The sequence below is a fragment of the Malus domestica genome, chromosome 03, assembly GCF_042453785.1.
Source record: "Malus domestica chromosome 03, GDT2T_hap1".
NCBI lineage: Eukaryota > Viridiplantae > Streptophyta > Magnoliopsida > Rosales > Rosaceae > Malus > Malus domestica.
Window position 1 is genome coordinate 6,060,143 of NC_091663.1, and position 19,735 is coordinate 6,079,877.

Consider the following 19,735-nt stretch of genomic DNA (forward strand, 5'->3'; position numbering starts at 1 on the left):
TAACTTTCCGATCACATCTATATGTATACGTATAATGTACTTTTTACCTTTATCTCTTATTAGCAAAGATATGAAGATAAAAAGCGTTGTGGTGACACAATGGAACTTTTTTGTTTTGTTGACTAAAAGTCTAAACCAATGACGTCCCATTTTTTAAAGGAAGATGCTAGTTGCTGGAGAATGTAATTATTTTTCTATTTTTTTAATTGTGAGTTTTATCCAGTAGGGGATCACTAATTTATTTCAGGTGGGCCACCAAGGACATTGATGTCAACGAATGTCTACCCTTATCCACAAACCATGATCAACCATAATTTATGATTAATTAATCTCAGGATTAGCCTTCCATTTAATCATTTAAAACGTATCAACAATGTGAAATCATCAAGGTAATTATAATTTTTTTAGTACATCGATAGACAGTCTTATTTGATATCGAATTCGTTATCTACGAGATTCAAATCTAAAACCTCTTATTTTCAAATAAAAAGTAATACTAACAGACCTTAATCCTAAATAAAATCAAGATAATCGTAATTAAATGCCCATCCTGAAATAATCAAATTACCCTTGGACAAATCGTCCTTTTTGGGTTTTCACAAAACCTGGTGCTCTCCAGCACCCGCTGCACCGCCTGGTTTTCCCTTCCTGTACCTGTCTTCAAAACCACCAATCAAAGCTCTCCACCTCACGATACCAAAAATTTAACTCTCCCCCAGCCCACGTGGCAGTCGACCAATGGCTAACTAACAGGAAACGTTAAGGTCTTGACCGCAGGGGATCAAATAATTTCGGAAATTTAAATTTGAGTTAGGTGGATAAGGAATTTAAAAACCGGCCCCTCTTGCATGTTAATGGGAGTTTGGAGCGGTCAGTGCAGTGGAGGTCCGAGCTTTTGTCTCTCTGGTTTCGTCGCTTCGAGAAGCTGAGGGGATAATTGGATTTATAAAAAGGTTGGGATTTTGGGGTTTTTGAACTGTTATTTCTTATTTTCTGTTTGGTTGGTGGGAAAATATCGAAGTCATGGGAAAATCGTTCAGGGACTCTCTTAAAGCGCTTGAAGCAGATATTCAGCACGCCAATACTCTGTAAGTCTCCGCCTTCTCCTTCAATTCAATCATCCACTAAATTTAGCAACTTTTTAATTTTTTCATAGAAAATTTTCCACTTTTTTTTTTTTTTATATTCATAGTTTCGATTTAAAGAATGATTTTTTTTTTTTGTAGATTTTTGTTTTCAAAAAAAAAAAAAAAAATCTTAGGATCGTCTAGGCTTTTTTCTTTTGGGGCCAAACCAAGATGAAAAATCGAATTATGTATTAATGATGAGGGTTTTATTTATTTTGTGCATTTATTTGAGTTTAGAGATGTAATAATTGTGGAATGCTTGTTGATCAAATGCTTTGTTTGGCTCTCTGTTTTTTCAGGGCCTTGGATTATCCGAGGGAGAAAGATGGAGCGCGTCTTCAGATGAGACTGTCTTACTGTCCGGCGGCCAACTTTTTCCTCTTCCTTGTCCAGTGGACTGACTGTCACCTCGCCGGAGCGCTCGGCCTGCTTCGAATGCTTATTTATATGGTACGTTCTTTTTCCAAATCGAGTTTCGTTGTTATGTCAATGCGTGATTTTGTTTTCGTTATGTGAGTGAGAGAGAGAGAGAGAGAGAGAGAGACTGTCACCTCGCCGGAGCACTCGGATTGCTTTGAATGCTTATTTATATGGTACTTTCTTTTTTCCAAATCGAGTTTCGTTGTTATGTCAATGCGTGATTTTGTTCTCGTGAGAGAGAGAGAGAGTAAAAGGAATTTGAAATGGATTCCTCCAGATGTTTGCTGCATTAGGAACATATTTAGAAGTACAACAGTAGTATAATAGCTGGTTTACATTTCCTGCTATTTCACCTCAAACAAAAGAGGCTATGAAATGAGAACTGATGGCCTATGGTGCGTGCCATTATCTGAGGGGACCACGTTTTTTCGACTGCGGTAGTATGATTGCCGGGCCTGCTGTCCTATTGGGATAGCAGCCTTCAGGGTGTTGGGTTCAAGTTTTTGGTTGGTCTTTATTTTCCGGCATGCTTTGCGATTTCACCATCCAGTTTCTCAACCTTTAATTCGTTTATGGCGTACTATCTTCGGAAAATGTAATAATTTTATTTGACTTCTTGTTTGGTTGTGGGAATGTGATCGATTTCTGCAGACTTATCCAGATGGAAAGACCACCATGTCTGTTTATGAAAGGAAAGCCAGCATCAGAGAATTTTATGGTAAGTGAGATTTAGTAAAGATGTACGTAAATGCTTATTGTAGTAGTATTATTCGTACGTAAACGCTTGATGCTGCAAGTAAAACTTCTTGGGAGGCAGAGAGGGGGGAGGTGGGAAGGCTTTGGGTTGGGGGGCACGGGATATAACCTTTTCTTCCTCGATATTCATGGATATGTTTTCTGAACACACATATTTTCATGGACAGCTGTCATATTTCCTTCTTTGCTGCAACTTCAAAGGGGAATCACAGATGTGGAGGATAGGAAACAGAAAGAGATTTGCACTGCCAGATACAAAAGAAGGGATGAATCCGAGAGGGGAAAATTCTCTGAAATTGACTTTGAAAGAGAAGAAGAGTGTGGAATTTGCATGGAGGTGAACAGGAAAGTCGTGTTGCCTAACTGCACTCATACATTGTGTTTGAAGTGTTATCGAGACTGGTAAGCCTTTTGGCCTTTTTTTCTTGTGTTTTCTTTATAGTTTTCAACTTATTTGTATACAACATATTTTTGTTGTATCCATGAATTATGTTTCTGTTGCGCGAGAGTGATTTCTTGTCGATGCTTCCTATGCTGCGTACCACAGATTGAGCGAACTGAAATTGTAGCTTGAATACGTGTTAACAAACTTAATTAGGTCATCTTTTCATTTCTGGAATACTCTCGTATACATTGGACCATTTGTATTTTTAATGTTTTTGTTCGAAATAAGATTATGGTGTTAATTTGATTTTTATGTGCACGTTTATTTATCCCCATGTCTGGGGGAGCATTGTTCTCTGAAATCATTGTACCTTCTCCATCATTACGTCGTTGGGTTACTCTTTCGGCTCAGGTCAAAGTTTAAAATGGCCAACGACATCTGTCAGAATTGACCTAGCTTAATTACATAATACTGATGTGTAAATCTGGAATTTGAATTTCATAAGCTTCATGACTTGCTTTTTGGACTTTCCTTTTCCTCGTTTAAATGCTTTTTGTTTCCATTCGTGATATCGAGCAGAACCTGATGTCCCCTGTTTGTTTCAGGCGTGGTAGGTCTCAGTCATGCCCCTTTTGTCGCGATAGTCTCAAAAGAGTCGACTCTGGTGACCTTTGGATCTACACTGAGAAATGCGATACTCTCGATTTATCAACAATCTTAAGAGAGAACCGCAAGAGACTATTTATGTACGTTGAGAAGCTACCTCTTGTCATGCCAGATCCTGTTTTTCTACCCTACGATTCTCATGTCCGGTGAGCCTCATGTACAGCTTTCTTTCAGAAACTATTTGTATATAACATGCCTTCTTGTACTGTAATTTGAAACCTGTTAACATTTTAACGTGTAATTGCACTTTGCTCATAGTTTTGATTGGCTTCAAAAGAGTAATTTATATGTTATGATTCTTGTCATACTTTCGTTCCATTTTTCTCCTTCATTGAATTTCAATCATAGCTTGAACACAATATAGGTACATCAATTTGATTCGCTTTACATAATGCTACGAGATGAAGAAGAACGAGAGTAGTAGTATGGCGTTGGATCGCGAGTCACGATCCATTGTCTTGAATGCGTACGTAGTCTGCGTAAAAGCGAGGACGGTCTTCTTCTGCATGAACATAGGCATGGCCTCCATGACTGGAAACATCAAGACCTGCAATTTCGTCATCAACAGAGATCCTCAAAATGTTGAGCTTGTGAAGGGTGTAGAAGAGAGGACCCATTGTCAAGCTGACCCAGCCCACAATGGCCAAAAGCTCAGCCACTTGCGCTCCGAGCAGCCCCCACCCGCCGCCCATGAAGAGACCATAAGGCCGTACTGTACCGACGGCGCCGGAATTATAGGCTTGGACCACAAACTCCTCTTTCGCAAACAGCCCTGTAAATATCAAACCCCAGGCACCACACCCACCATGCAATTGTGCCGCCTCTAGGGGGTCATCGAATTGTAGCTTTAGGGCCAAGATGTTGAGCCCGATTAAGACCCAAGCGGCGAAGAACCCGCAAACAATGGCAGCCCACGGCTCAACCACCGCACATCCTGACGTAATCGCTACAAACCCACCAAGCACTCCATTGCAAACATCTAGTGCATCCCAATGGCCCACTAGCAAGCGCCGGCCGAACAGGGTTACGATTCCAGCAGTCGATCCAGCTAACGTAGTCGTAACCGCCGTTCGACCCACGCCAGTCCAATTCCCTTGATCGCTTGTGTTCGGATACGCCACGAGAATCTTATCAAACGAGCCCGGGTTAAACCCAAACCAACCAAACCACAATAAGAACGTTCCAAGCACCACAAGCGTCGCGTTATGGCCTCTAATGGGTATGGCGTTCCTGAACGCGTCGAATCGGCCCACTCTGGGGCCTTCGATGAAAGAGCCCCAAAGCCCGGCAACCCCGCCGACCAAATGCACCACGCCACTCCCGGCAAAGTCAATCGCCCCAGAGGTGAACAATAAGTTACTCGAGTTTGGGCTAAGCCATCCAGTGGACGACCACACCCAATGAGCCACCACAGGGTACACAAACCCGGAAAGGAAGCAAGAAAAAATGAGGTACGCACTAAACTGGGTACGCTCGGCAACAGACCCACTGGTTATACCCGCAACAGCTATAGCAAAAGCCCATTGGAAAAGGAAGAAGCTGTAGTCATAGTCGTAGGTGGAGTTGGGAATGTCCTTGAGAGCAAAGAAACTTGTACCAATAAAAGGGTTGGCATCTGAGCCTTCTCCGAATGCAAAGGCAAAGCCGAAGAGGTAGTAGGAGAGGCTACCTACCACAGCATCGACGACGTTGGTGAGCATTATGTTCAAGGCGTTCTTGGCTCGAACGGAGCCGGCGCAGAGCATGGCAAAGCCGAGCTGCATGACGAAGACTAGGTAGGCGGAGAAGAGGAGGTAGATGGTGTTGATGGAGTATTCGACGCTTTCCTCCCATGAGGCGGCCATGAGAGAGTTAGAGAGAGAGGTGGTTGGTAGTGAAGAGAGGTGGATGATATTTGAGATGGGTTTTGATAGTTTTGTTTGTTATGTGTATAACAGTATAATCAGAGGTTTGAAGTTTGAAGGGTAGATGTATGGTGAGTGCTTGTGCGGGATATTTCAAGGACTTGTGGTCAATGGGTGGATAGGCTTATCGACTCGGCCGTTCCCACTCAGTTGATTGATTTTCATATTCGGTTTTCTATTTCAATAATACTATTTAGATGCATAAATCGATTTCATTTGGTGACATACTCATTAAACTTTTTTTCATTAATGACTGATGCTAAAATTGAAGTTTATAGTTTTTGGAATTAAGTAATATAGAGAGAGAGATGTGTTTGTAGGGTTGTGTAGAGTAGACTTGTAAACGGGTTGGGTTCAATCCGACCCGTTAAACTAACGGGTCACCCGAACCTGACTCGTTAAGCTAACGGGTCATCCGAACCTAACCCGTTAATCTAATAAGTCACTCGTTTCACTTGTTAACAATTTATTTATTTATTTATTTATTTTTGCGTTCCAATACAATTGGATATATAGTAAATAGACAAGGAACTGCGACTTGGATTTCTCCTCCGTCTGGTTTTGGAACTCTTCCTGGAGGCTCTTGAGCTCATCTATGCAATTTGAAGTGTCACGAATCCCTATTTGTGTGAAAATATCGGAGAGCTTGGAGTGGTCGGGGACAATCTCGCTCCTGAGGCGGTCGAGTATAGAGTAGACCTCGAGGTGGAGGCCATCGTCTCTTGGATTAATGAACGACTTCGTGGTGCTGCGGGAGCACTGGGTGCGGAGAAGGGAGACGACTTCTTCTATGTTGTCGTTTAATCATAGCTCCTTGACGGGGAGGATGTCGAGTAAGGTGGAGAGGTCGAGGATGAGCTCGTGGAAGCTCTTTTCTAGAGACTCAGTCTAAAGGAAGAGCCACATCCTACTGCCGTTTGAAGAGTCTTCCAGAAAGGTCTAGATCATCTGGAGCAGGATGTAGAGCTCTTGGAAGCAGATGATGGCGGAGTAGGAGAATACGACGGTGAAGCTACGGATGATGTCTTCTAAGAGGATGGAGAAGAGGGTTGACCTGCAGATCACGGAGCGGGAGGTGCATCGCATAAGGAACTGGAGCGACTCGAGGAAGGAAATTCCTTGGGAGAGATGGTGGAGGGAGCAGATGACCCAAAGCGGCTCGGGGAGGATTCCAATATAATTTATAATGGGTGCTAACGGGTTGACCTAAAGTGACTCGTTATTTAAGGAGTTGTTAACGGGTTTACCCGTTAGCGACCCTACCCATTAAGCATCCACCTAAATACTAATATTAACGGGTCAGGTCGGGTTGAGTTAACAGGTCGGGTCCAAAATGCTAGGTCTAGTGTAGAGGATGTGTCATTCCCCTTACGCAACGCCTTTATTTATAATAATAAGGGAGAGAAGAAATCATTCTCCTCTAAGGAATACAAGTCCTAATAGGGTAGAATAACTAGAATCAATTCTAATCTAGGATTTACAAATCACACTTAAATAAGAAGTTTATAACACTCCCCCTTGGTGTTATCTCATTTGATGTAACCCTTCTTGAGTTGTTCGATGCATACTGCGTTGTCTTCATAGATCATCGTCGGGACGTCAACAACGGGGTAAAGATCGCAGGAGCTTTGAATATGGTCCATAACTGCTCATAGGCAGAAGCATTCTCGAGTTGCTTCATGTAGGGCGAGAATTTTAGCATAGTTAGACGAAGTGGCAACTATGGTTTGTTTAGTTGACCTTTAAAAGATTATGGTGCCTCCAAAGGTAAGACATAACCCATTTGAGAATGCGCCTTGTGCGGATCAAATGAGTATCTTGCGTCGACATAACCAACAAGGCGAGAATCGACTTGAGATAAGGGGGTGTGACATCACTCGAGGATCCATAAGGATAGAACAAGCCCAGATCCATAGTACCCTTAAGGTAGCGGAAAATGTCTTTAACACTAACCAGTGTCTGCGTGTTGGTGCATTACTGTATCTTGCCAAAAGATTAACAGCGAAAGAGATGTCGGGTCTAATGCATTGAGCTAAGTACAATAAAGCGCCTATCGCACTTAGATAAGGAACTTCAGGCTTCAAAATCTCTTCATCATTTTCCTTCAGATGGAAGGGATCCTATTTTGCATCTAGCGATCGAACGACCATATGAGTACTCGAAGGCTTCGCTTTATCTTCATTAAAGCGGCGCAACACTTTCTAGGTGTAATTCGATTGATGTACTAAGATTCCATTTGAATGGTGCTCTACTCAAGACTGAGACAATATCGAGTCTTTCCTAGATCTTTCATCTCAAATTTTGACTTTAAGTGCGCGGCAGTTCTCTCGAGCTCTTCAGGAGTTTCGGTGAGATTCATGTCATCGACATAAACTGCAACAATTGCAAAACCAGAATGTGACTTCTTAATGAACACACAATGGCATAGTTTGTTGTTTACTTATCCCTGACTAGTTAAATACTCACTTAGACAATTATATCACATTATTCCAGATTGTTTCAAACTGTAGAGTGAACGCCTCAGCTAAATTGAGATCATGTTCCGGGGTTTAGAAATATTTGATCCAGTCAATGTAAGTCATTCGGGAGCTTTCATATAAATTTCCGTATCAAGATGCCCATAGAGATACGCAGTTACTACGTCCATCACCTGCATACTCAATTGTTTGAAAACTACCAAACTGATAAGGTAGCGAAAAGTAATCACATCCATAACAGGTGAATAAGTTTCATCATAGTCAATCATGGGGTGTTGTGAGAAGCCTTGCGCAACATGACGAGCTTTGTAATGCACAATTTTGTTCTTCTCATTACGCTTCCGAATGAAAACTCAATTATAGACAATGGGCTTCATATGTGGAATGGTAGGAGCTACAAGTCCAAACACCATATGATTCGCAAGCGAATCGAGTTCGACTTGGATTGCTTGTTTTCATTTTGACCAATCAGTTGTATGGTTGGGTCGCAACAGGCATCAGGCAGACCAATATGACTTCGTGCAATATTGCATGGCCCTAAGCAGCAATCGGGAGCTTGGTACGTATGACCAACGATCGAGCAATCATTTGTAAGCGCTTAATGAATGCTTCTGCGAGGTCGTTCTGGATGTTCAACTTCAACCCTAACTGACATGCAATAGTCATCAAAAGTTTTAGAGGTGAATTCTCCAGCATTATCCAATTGAATAGATTTGATCGAATAATCAAGGTGGTGAACCCTGAGCTTGATAACCTAAGCCAATAGTTTGGAGAATGCAGCGTTCCTTGTGGACAACAAGCACACGTGTGACCAACGTGTGGAAGCATCAACCAAAATCATAAAATATCTAAATGGTTCGTATGAGGGTGAATCGTTCCACAAATGTCCCCCTGAATCCTTTGTAGAAAAATAGGAGGATTCGAACAAATCTTGTCATAAGAAGGCTTAATAATAATAAGTTTTCCCATGGAGCAAGTTTGACATGCGATTTCTTGAATCGAACCTAAACTTCGGGTTAGTGGATGCCCGTGTGATGATTTGAAGATACGGGGCATCGTTGTTCGTCCAGGGTGTCCTAAACAATCATGCCAAAGTGTAATTTCGTGTGCAGTCCCAAAGGTAAGGCTGGCCACATAGTGGCTTTGTATAGGGTGTATGGTTGTAGTATACAAACCACTCGAGATACGCTCCATCTTCTCTAGAATACGTTTTTGGCCATATTCGTAGGAAGTGATGAACAGAAATTCAACTCCATTTTCTACATAGGTTTCAACATTGTAATTATTATCTCTAATGTCCTTGAAACTCAACAACGTTCTTCAAGAACGTGAGAATATAATGCCTCATCAATGGTCAAAACTGTACCATTGGACAACATTATACGTGTCTTACTGTATCCTTCGATCAAGTTGGATGGTCCTGAGAGGGTTGTCAGAGGTGCATTCTTAGGTATGAAGTTAGTGAAATAGACGCGTTCACACAAAACTGTGTGTGTGGTTGCATTATTTGCCAGACAACTAACTTTCCTATTAGTCATACCTAGAATAAAAATTAATTTGAATCGATCACATACATAAAAGTTCTAAAAAAATATCCATTATTGAAAAAGGATGGTAATTAATAAAAACTTAATATCCAAGAACAAATCACCAACAAATAAGGGAAAATTGTGCAAAATTAAACCAAAAAACAAGGGGGGGGGGTTTGGCCACTATGTGGAATTCGGCCCCACTATTCTAAAAGTTAACTAGAAATAGTTCATGTCTAAGATTCTAATCTTCCATAGGGGTGGTATCATCCTGAAAGTCAGAAACCTCCATCTTGGTACTTTCCGGTTCATCCACTTGCATAAAGTTTGATTCAAACTTCTTACGACGAGAATCATATTTAGCTACAACCTTCTGGGGAGCACGGCAAACACGGGACCAATGGTCATTTGAACCACATCGATATCACATGTCTGCATCCATGGTTTCAGGTGCTTTGCCCTTATTCTTGAAGTTTAGGGTCTTAGGAGCGAGGTTAGGGCGCTTTTGGGCTTAGTTTACTCCCTTGGGTGGGTTTTGGCTCTGTTGACCTTGACGGGGTGACTTCTGGCCGCCCCTACCACACCTATATTGGTGTGTTGGGCATTGTTTTGTGCTATAATGTGTTTCAAGCACAACAGTAGCCCCAACAGGTTGAACTTGATTATTTTTCATCAATAACTGATTCTGCTTTTCAGCAAGAAGTAAAACAGAGATCAAATCCGAAAACTTAGTGAACTTCTGAGCCCTATATTGTTGCTGCAAGACAGTATTAGTAGCAAAGAATGTCGAATAGGTCTTCTCTAGGAGATCTTCTTCGGTCAAGGTCTAGTTGCAGAGCTTGAGAAGTGATCAAATTCGACAAACTTCAAAATTATATTCATTCATAAACTTAAAGTCTTGGAAGTGCAAATGTTGCCAGTCATGTCTTGCTTCAGGCAACAAGATGTCCTTTTGGTGATCAAAGTGATCAGCCAAAGCGACCTAGAGTGCTCGTGGATCCTTCTTAGCAAGGTACTCGGTTTGCAGTGCATCATGAATGTGTCTTCGGATGAAGATCATGGCAGTGGCTTTCTCAGCTTCGCCAACCGGGTTGTCCATCTCATCTTTAACGGCAGGATGCAAATTCTTTGCAACGAGATAGAGCTTCACATCTTGGACCCACTTGAGGTAGTTCCTTCCAGAGACTTCTAAAGCAGTGAAGTTGAGTTTGTTCAAATTCGACATGTTCTTATCACAAAATAAATGGACAAGATGTGGTTAGTGTAATGGAAAAAGAAAAAAAAAAATCAATCCATTCACATAGGAGTAGAACATTCAGGTTCTAATAGATATGTATTGGTTTAAATTTACATGAAAAAACTTTGGGTTTTCATAGGTGATGTTTTAAGGAAAACTTCAGGTTTTCAAACAATGCATGTTTCTAGAAACTTCAGGTTTCGAAATAATTATGAACTTCATGTTCATGTGTTCCTGCAAACAAACACAAATATATATACAGAAATATGCAACAAAAATTTGCAAATAGATCTTCAGGGTCTATTATAATAATTGAATTAATTATTTGAACTTCGGGCCAAAGATTAATGTGAGGGTGAAAAATTATAAAACCAATAGGACCTAAAAAATAATTAGGCAATACATTTGGGGCCCAAAATAAGGACCAAAACCCACGGGTGGGCTAATCAAATTTTTGTACTGTGGTCCAGGCTAAAAAACTGGGCTTAGATAGACACGGGTTGATTAGGCCCCAAAAAGAATTTGGGTTGTAAGCCCAGTAGTAGCAAACGAGCTGCAAGAACCGGGTCTAAAAACAGAGGCCCAGATGGGCGCTGATCAGATGCAGAGCGGTGCAGGGGTTGTAAGCCCAGTAGTAGCAAACGAGTTGCAAGAACCGGGTCTAAAAACAGAGGCCCAAATGGGTGCTGATCAGATGCAGAGCGGTGCAGGTGCACCGATGCACTAGCTACATGCTGAGATCGTGTGCATGCATAACACAGATGCACCAGCACGGGGCTGAGATCTGGTGCATCATGGGCACAGGGACACTATAACCCTACTGGCTGGTGTTGCGCTTTAGGTCAAGCCCTAAACTTGGGTCGCATCAAGTAAGCCTAGTCAAAACAAATTTCCATTGCAAGCTGAGAAGGCTAACCCAATTGGGTTTGGGTTTTAGCAAAAAGAACACCCCAACTTCGCTATGTGTGGTCACCGGAGACGAAGGTCAGCGTCGCCGCTTTAGACGGCAGTGTTCTGGTCAAAAGACATCGGTACGAGTCAAGGGTTTGACATGGAATTCGATGGTTTGATGAAGAAAAAAGAAAAATCTCGATGTCCATAAACCAAAAACCCTCGAATTCGAATTTGGGGTTTTCGAATCCATGGAGATTCATACGAATCTCGGCCAAAATCAAAATCGACGACGACTGCAGGTCGTTAAGGATCGCAGGGCATGGCTACAAGCCATGCATGGACGCCGTGAAGGGTTTTAGAGTTTGGTAGATAGATGACGTCATGGGTTTGGGTTCCAAAGGCGTGGAGCTTCTGGCTCCGATGTAGGCTCGGGTCATAGGTTCGAAGAACCCTAAAATAAATTTTCGATTTTTTTTTAAAATTAATTCAATGCATATTTAATTAAATAATTTAATGAATGAACATATATAGGATGCAATTCATGGCAATAACAATTCACATAATTCAACAATTATGGATATAATGCATACGCAATTTATGTAGAATCTAAAATTCAAAAAACGTAAAGTTGGGTCATGCATTATGATGAATGTTCATGCTATCAAGGCTGCAAAAATATCGAGATAAAAAATGTTGTTTTGAAAGAACCTGATTGTTTGATGATATTGGTGAACTTGTTTGATGCAGAAAACTTCCACGTCAGATTCCTAAGTGCAACGGTAGGAGCGTGCTAATAATGTGTTGTGGCCTATATCTAACTGACAAGGAGAGAAGGGCCGACATCATTAAGAAAATATAGAGAGAAAGATGTGTTTGTAAGGTTGTGTAGACGATGTGTCATTCCCCCTACGCAGTGCCTTTATTTATAGTAATAAGGGAGAGAAGAAATCCTTCACCTCCAACGAATACAAGTCCTAATAGGATAGAATAACTAGAATCAAATCTAATTTAGGATTTACACAATCACACTTAAATAAGAAGTTTATAACAAGCCTTTTATTTTCAACTTGGTATCAGAGCAGAGTTTGATTTTTGATTGTACTTTGTGGTGAGTGCTTTTCAATAAGTGCATAAAGCTAATTTTCTTCGTGCCCCCACAACCCATAAACCTGAGTGTGAAGATTGTCCACAAAGAAGAAGAAAAAGTGTTGCTGCTGCCATGAAGGAAAAAAAAAAGGAATTAAAGTATGAGTCATTGCTGCCTTGGAGAAAAGATATTAGGGAAAAAAAAAGTTTTGCCATGGTATGATACGTCTCCTGTCATGAAGGCTTTAGTGTTTTGTTCTATTTTATTTTGAATTTAGTTTGAAAAAAAATGATGGAAAAAAAAAAGATTTGACGATGGGGCGTGGCTAGGACAAGCATTAGCCGCTTATCTTTGGTCTAGAATGGATGTCTACCGATGCATTTGCAGGAAAAAAGAGAAAAAAGGAGGATGAAAAAAAAGAGATGAGAAAAAGACTAAAAAAAAAAAAAAAAAAAAGAAGGAGATTTTGTCTTCAGGTTTTTGAAATGATTTGCATTTGTTCCAACGTGCCAAGAGATTTATTGGAGCTTTTGAAAAGGTTTGTGTTAGTTCCAACATGCCAAGAGATTTATTGGGGCTTTCGAAAAGGTTGTGAGTTTCATCATGCTCATAGGTCTTGTCGGACTTTTGAAAAGAGGCTATCGTTCCAGTTGGACTTTTGAAAAGATTGACATTTGTTTTAGTTGGGCGTTAAAAAAAAATACGTTAGTTCCAACGGATTGTGATTTGCTGAGCTTTTAAAAAAATTGGCGTTATTTCAGCATATCAATGAATATTTCCTTCACGTGCGTGGTCCACGTGAGGGCGAATGTTGAATTTACAAAGTTTCAAATTAGATTTTAAGGAAAACTAATGAAAAGGGCTTGAAAACTTTGAGTTTTAATGATAAGGACAAAATAAAGGGTAAAGTGAATAGTATCAGGATTGACTTTTTAGTGTAAAAATGTGGTTTTTCGTTAAAGTGAACAGTACCGGGTGCTTTTCGTTAAAGTTCCCTAGATTTTATTCCTTCTGGCGAAGTGAGAAATCTTGAGTTTTAGGGGTGTAAAAAATATAAAATAAAATATTTTAAAGATTGATTTAGTTAGGGAATTGATAAGATTTGATTTGATTAGGTCTATTTGATGTGATTTAGTCTATATTTTTCTTGTCTTGTGGACAAATGATTGCTTTGATTTATTTTCCATTATTACTCCGTTGTTTTCTTATATGGTACCCGATTGCTTTCACCATAAGATGATGATGATGATGATGATTTTAGTATGGGACCTATTTCAAACAAAGAAGAAGATATTTTGAAGGGTACCTTGCAGTTTAAGGCAAGTCAACAAATGAAGGGGATAGCAACAACACTCGGGTGTCTTTCTGTCATTTGCTTTGATAGGGTCAGATTGCTTCTTTCTTCCTTGTGGGAACTCTGCTGCCTGTTTTACTTGCGGAATAAGTAAGAAATCAAATCAGAGGAACATCTTAATTACATACTAAGAAGCGAAATTAGTCTCTCATGATCAAAACTCTGCTTCTGCACACGGTGGAGATTAGACAGCGCCGCCACCTCGACATCTCCTCTATCCGTCATTGACAAAATAGCTCATCCACAAACAAACCGTCCTAAAAACTGGTTGAAGGTGGCAAAGGCACAACTTGAGTTTCGTTAACTTGCGGCAGCTCCCGTGGGGTCCTAACAAGAAGTCGACGTCTGTAAGCAATTCTTCATCGCCTAAAAGAAGCTCTTCATCCTCTAAAACCAACTCTTCTTCGTCAATTTGAGTTTCGCCAATTTGCTTCCTTCTTCCTCGTGGGCACTTTCCTTCCGGTTTTACTTGCGGAGCAATCAAGGTATTATATGTCTCATCCTAGCCCAGGCTCCCATCACATTCCCTCACGGTTTTGTTTCTGGGAACTCAAACGAGAACTTCCCAGTAGGTCACCCATCATGGAATTGCTCTCGCACGAAGTCTCTTAACTTCGGAGTTCCAATGGAACTCATTGGAACTCGAAGCCAGTGAGCTCCCAAAAGGCCTCGTGCTAGGTAGAGATGAAAATATACATATAAGGCTTATATGATCTACTCCCTGAACGATGTGGGATGTTACATTATAAATCAGAATCACTGTGACTACCGCTAAATGAACGAAGAGTTGGATTTTTAAGCAGATTCATCATGCAGGACTGCCCAATATATAGGCTGCTAGCAATTTATCTTCAATAGTCTAAAACTATTGAACGAGAATTGAAGTTAAACTGTGAAATGGCAGAGTCAGAGAGAGTCCCACTTTGAGAGAGTTTTCTTAGCATTTTTCATATATAAATAACAATTAGTTGTGGAAGGCTCCCACGCCATTGTTGTACAGTTTAATTACTCGAGTATAATTTATACAATGCACATTATATGGTGTCTACTACTATTTACAGCTGCCATTTCTAAAGGACAATCACTGAGTTTCTAGGTAGGAACTATGACCTTGTGCGTTTACTCGGCTGGTGAGCGAAGCTCTCATCGTAACAATTGCAGACTCGTTCGCTCCGGCTTTTAGAGCAGCTCTTCCGGCTTCCAGGAACCTCTTGACTGCATCCTCTGCGTAAATGTTTGCTTCACGCACTGTCATGGTCTCGCCAATATTAGGGTAGGTGTTGAGGACGTGATCGCCATTGAGCTGGGATGCAAGCTGGATAAGCTCGACTTGGAACTCTGAGAGGCTCGAATCTTCTCTGGGTCCGCCTGGCCTCAGTGAGGTCGTCACCTCTGGAAGAGTTTCTGTAACAGAGAAATGGATGATGATGAGCATTCAATAGGGAAAATGCAAGTCTTCTGGTAATATGCAAGGGCAGTAACCAGTAATCCAAATGGAAGAAAATAATCAGAAGGATTTATGCAAACCTGGACAGTCATCACGAGGAGTACTGCGGAGGGTAAAGTAATTCTCGAAAGTACCAGCCCATGCATCTCTCTTCGTCAGGAAGTTCGATTTCAAATTGAATAGCTTCTTCACAGTGGCGGGGATAGACGAATGCTCAAATTGGGAATCTGGTTTCGGCCCTGTTGGCTCATGGATCACTGCACCAAAATACCAAAAATCAATCAATAAGCAAAAGGTCCGAACTTATAATTAACAAGTACATACCACTCTTATTTGAAATAAATTGTTAATTTCTTTTAACAAGATCTGCATCACGAAACCAACTAGCTATTGTCTAGCGGTACTACCCTTTCTAAGGTAAGAAGAGTTCCCGAGTTCCGATCCTCTCTCCCTGGATCAACAAAAGATACTGGATCATGAAATGACGATATAGAGGGGAGGTAGACGGGAAACAATATCAAACAACACGGTTCTGAACAGAGTCGGGTAGATACATACTGCATAATCCTCTACTCTAGATGTAAAAAAATTGAAACTCCATCTTTATGCAAAATTATGCTGTTCGAACCCCAACATTCGGGACACACTGAGGACAGTAAACATGAGGTAAAAGAAATGATATTGATACAAAGTTCAAGCTTGCTCAGCTTAATGAGGGTTTTCACTGATTGAGATGCATAGAAAACCATTCCCAATACATCACGACCCAACTTTCTCAGTTCGGACAACTAAACCATCGGTAGAAAATTGCCCCTGTTGGTGGCGGACACCTAACACAAGGACAACTTGTGACACCGAAGGACATTGTCAAATCGAACCCTCCCCATAGCAGCTTAACAATGAATTCAATTGGCAGCAGCCGGAAAACAATAAGAACCGTCCTTTAAAATTCAATCGGTGATAGCTCAAAGCATAGCCAAACTACAATAAAGGGACAACTGGAAGACAGTAATTCCACTTAACCATATGAAAAATGAAGCCCAAAACACGTTTTTGGTCCTGCAAGTCTTCACAAAGCTCGTTTCATCTGGTATTTTCAATTGCACCTAATTTGGCCCCTTTAACTTACAAATTGTTCCAATCCGAGGAAATCCCCCAACTTCTGTTGACCTTTGGACGAAATTGTAGGGTAGAGTTGATTGCTTTCGTACAAGAAATCAACATAAGTGGACGGATCTCTCGAACAACTTGAAAAATAGTGCGACCAAATCCGATGCAACTGAAAATACAATGACGAAAGTGGAACTTTGCGAAAACAACAACTCAAAACGTGTTTTAGCCAAAAATTAGCATCAAAAGAAACATAAGAGCTTTAAAAATTCATTGCATATATAAAAACAGACCAAGTCCAACCGGCAGTACCAAATTCCAACCAAAACACTATCTGACAGACCCGGCGTTTTTTTTTTTTTGAATAATCGATATTATTTTCACTAATGGAAAAAAGGTAGGTTTAGCCTCGCAATGGCTAGCAATAATATGGTTCAAATTCGTCTTTGACAATAATTGAAACTAAAACCTCTCACTTACAACCGTATTACTAAGTGACTACCCGACATTAATTATTCAACTCAATTAAAATAAGCAATTAGTACAAAATAATCATTTCTGCAACTAAAAATTAAAAAGTGATCATCCTACTAATTACCCATTAAAAAAATAAGTAATGATATCCACACAATTATTTTTATTTATTTTACCTTCTTAATTTTTAACCGTTAAATCAAATCGAATGAATTGAAAAAGATTAATTAGATTTTTATTTCTCTCATGCTTTCTTAATTTTTCGACCAACCATAATAAATTGTATCCTTAAAATATAATAATCTACCAAAATTTAATTAATTTAACTACAATACCACTCAATTACAATAAACTACTAAATAAACCCAGAAGCAACAAAAACTTACCGGTACCCTTTTCGACCCACGGCGAGACAAGTATGGTCGGCACCCGCACACCCAACCGGTCAAACCGGAAATAATACGGGTCGGGCCCCTCGATCCCATCCGGGCTCGGCACACCCGAAACCGGCGTCGGCACGTGGTCGTAAAACCCGCCGTGCTCGTCGTAAGTAATCAGCAATGCCATTTCTTTCCACTGCGGGCTAGCCCTCAGCGTCTCGTACACCTCCTTCACGAACCTCTGCCCGCGCGCCACGTCATGCGACGGATGGTCGTCGTTGGCGGGAAGCTCCTTGACGTCGAAGTACCGCTGCTCGATCACCGCATAGTTGGGCAGCTTCCCGAGCCGCGCGTGCCGCTTGAACGTCAGCGCGTAGCTGTGGAATTTCTTCACGTGCTTCAGTTTCCTCAGGCTGTTGAAGAAGAGCGTGGCGGGGATGTTCTGGTAATAAATGCCGAAGTCGAGGCCATTTTCGTCCAGAGAGTCGAAGATCGTTTTCTGAGGGAAGCCGTGGATGAGGTCCTTGCGGACGTTGCTCATGGCGCCGTGTGACGTGGCCGAGTGGACGTAGAACCGGTTCGGCTGAGTCGACGCCGGCACGGACGCGAACCACCGGTCGAACACGGCGAACTCGTTTGCTAACCCGGTGTAGACGGGGAGGACTTCCGGCTTGAACCCGCTCATCACTGTCCTCGCCATCCCCTCGCCCATACTCTCCGCCTGCTGAGCGAACCCGTTCATCGGTGCCGGGTTCTCGGAGCTCTCGTTTGACCCGTATATCTGTTCACGAATCGCCTGAAACGAGTGACCCGGGTCGGAGTCGATGAAAAAGGCGTCGTTTGAGACGCGGACTCGAGCCGAGCCCGGTAGCGAGACGGAAATCGGGTTCGATTCGTTCCCGTTCAGGCCGTCGATGTCGGGTCGGGTCGACTTGAGCCAGCCAAAGATGTGGTCAAAGGAGCGGTTTTCCATGACGACGACGACCACCGTTTTGATAGGCCCTTTGATTTTGGGGGTTTTGCGCGCCGCAATGAATTGGGTGGAGACCAACAAGAGGTAGAAGAAGAAGAGAGCCCAGGTGATGGGTTTTCGCCGGGAAGCCATCTCCGGTGACCGGAACTTGTTAAACTCCGGTAAACCCAGAGAGCTAAAGCGAAAGGCTCCGGCTTTGAAGCGTAAATTGTTCGTATTTGTGGAGGAAAATGGTGGACAAAGGTGCTTTGAGGATAAATCTCTTAGGAGTCGTTTTGTTTTGAATTCAACACCAAATGAGAGAGAGGACGGCGACCATAAAGAGGGAGACTAGGAGCGTTAGGATGGGACGTTTTTTCTTTTTAAATTTATGAGATGAAGTTGAAGACACGTAAGCCCAAAAAGTGTTAAAGAAGAACTGGGTTGGGGACACGTGGCATTTCAAGATGCATATGGTGTTTGGTAAGATAGATGAGCTAGAGATTGTTCCTTATTGAGTAAATAACTAAATATATACTGTTTTATTGAAATAATTGTCGTCACAAATGTGCAAATTAATTAAGTTAAAATATGGAAAGCTTTATATCGAGAGATAAAAAAGTTCACTATATTTTACGTAACTTTACTAGTTTTTAAACATGTCAAACAACGACAAAAACATAAAAACAACTAAAATTCAGTCCAAAATCATTGAAATAATATTTTAAAATATATAAATTATACTCCTAAGGCTTTAAGGTTGTTAATAACATCTAGCTCTCACAACTCCAACAAAATTAATGTGCCAAAAGCTTAACTCATCCTCGACTATTTCTGCATAATCAAATTTTGAAACTATACGTAGAATCAATTTGTATTCTTTATTATTAGAATCAATTCAACCCATCTTCATCTATTTTTGTGGAATCAGTTTAACCCATCATCGACAATTTTTGCAAAATTAGTTCAACCCGTATTCAACCACTTTTGCAGACTCAATTCAACCCGTCATCAACATCTTTTGCAGAATCAGTTCAACCAGTCCTTGACCATTTTTTGTAGAATCAGTTCAATTGTCTTCGACCACTCTTGCAGAGTCAATTTAACCCATCTTTGACCATTTTTTCAGAGTCAGTTCAACCCTTCTTGGACCATTTTTGCAAAATCAGTTTAACTCGTCCTTGACCATTTTTGTAGAATCAATTCAACTTGTCATCGATCATTTTTTGCAGAATCCGTTCAACCAATCCTTGATCATTTTTGTAGAATCAATTCAATATGTCCTCAACTATTTTTGCAAAATTAATTCAATCCGTAAATATAAATACTTTGTTTTCTTCACTGTAAATATAAAGAAGAGAATTGCTAGCAAGACTCGCCACTAAAGCGAGTCCTGCACCCTTCATCATAAAAATAAGAAAAACTGTAAAACTATCCATTTTGGGGCCATTGTTTACACCTCCATCACCCTTCATCATCTTTATGCAAGATTGCAAAACATACTCCACCTTCAACCGAAGTAGTTCCACCACCACC

General features: G+C 41.1%; 3 protein-coding genes across 3 annotated transcripts; 1 reads left to right on the forward strand and 2 right to left on the reverse strand.

Annotated features, from left to right (window-relative positions):
- The first annotated feature begins 848 nt into the window (after positions 1 to 848).
- LOC103418757 (E3 ubiquitin-protein ligase AIRP2) lies at positions 849 to 5,464 on the forward strand. Its single transcript, XM_008356863.4, has 6 exons — positions 849 to 1,088; positions 1,427 to 1,577; positions 2,199 to 2,265; positions 2,471 to 2,705; positions 3,294 to 3,500; positions 3,719 to 5,464. Exons 1-6 carry the CDS (start codon positions 1,024 to 1,026, stop codon positions 3,744 to 3,746), a joined length of 753 nt encoding a protein of 250 aa, XP_008355085.2. The 5' UTR covers positions 849 to 1,023; the 3' UTR covers positions 3,747 to 5,464.
- LOC103418830 (ammonium transporter 1 member 3-like) lies at positions 3,663 to 5,198 on the reverse strand. Its single transcript, XM_008356942.4, has one exon. It carries the CDS (start codon positions 5,196 to 5,198, stop codon positions 3,798 to 3,800), a length of 1,401 nt encoding a protein of 466 aa, XP_008355164.3. The 3' UTR covers positions 3,663 to 3,797.
- A 9,294-nt stretch (positions 5,465 to 14,758) lies between the features above and the next one.
- LOC103418853 (non-specific phospholipase C1-like) lies at positions 14,759 to 18,603 on the reverse strand. Its single transcript, XM_008356966.3, has 3 exons — positions 17,254 to 18,603; positions 15,364 to 15,540; positions 14,759 to 15,240 (listed from the first exon to the last, which is right to left on the reverse strand). The coding sequence occupies exons 1-3, from the start codon at positions 18,350 to 18,352 to the stop codon at positions 14,918 to 14,920; spliced, it is 1,599 nt and encodes a 532-aa protein (XP_008355188.3). The 5' UTR covers positions 18,353 to 18,603; the 3' UTR covers positions 14,759 to 14,917.
- Positions 18,604 to 19,735: the final 1,132 nt, after the last annotated feature.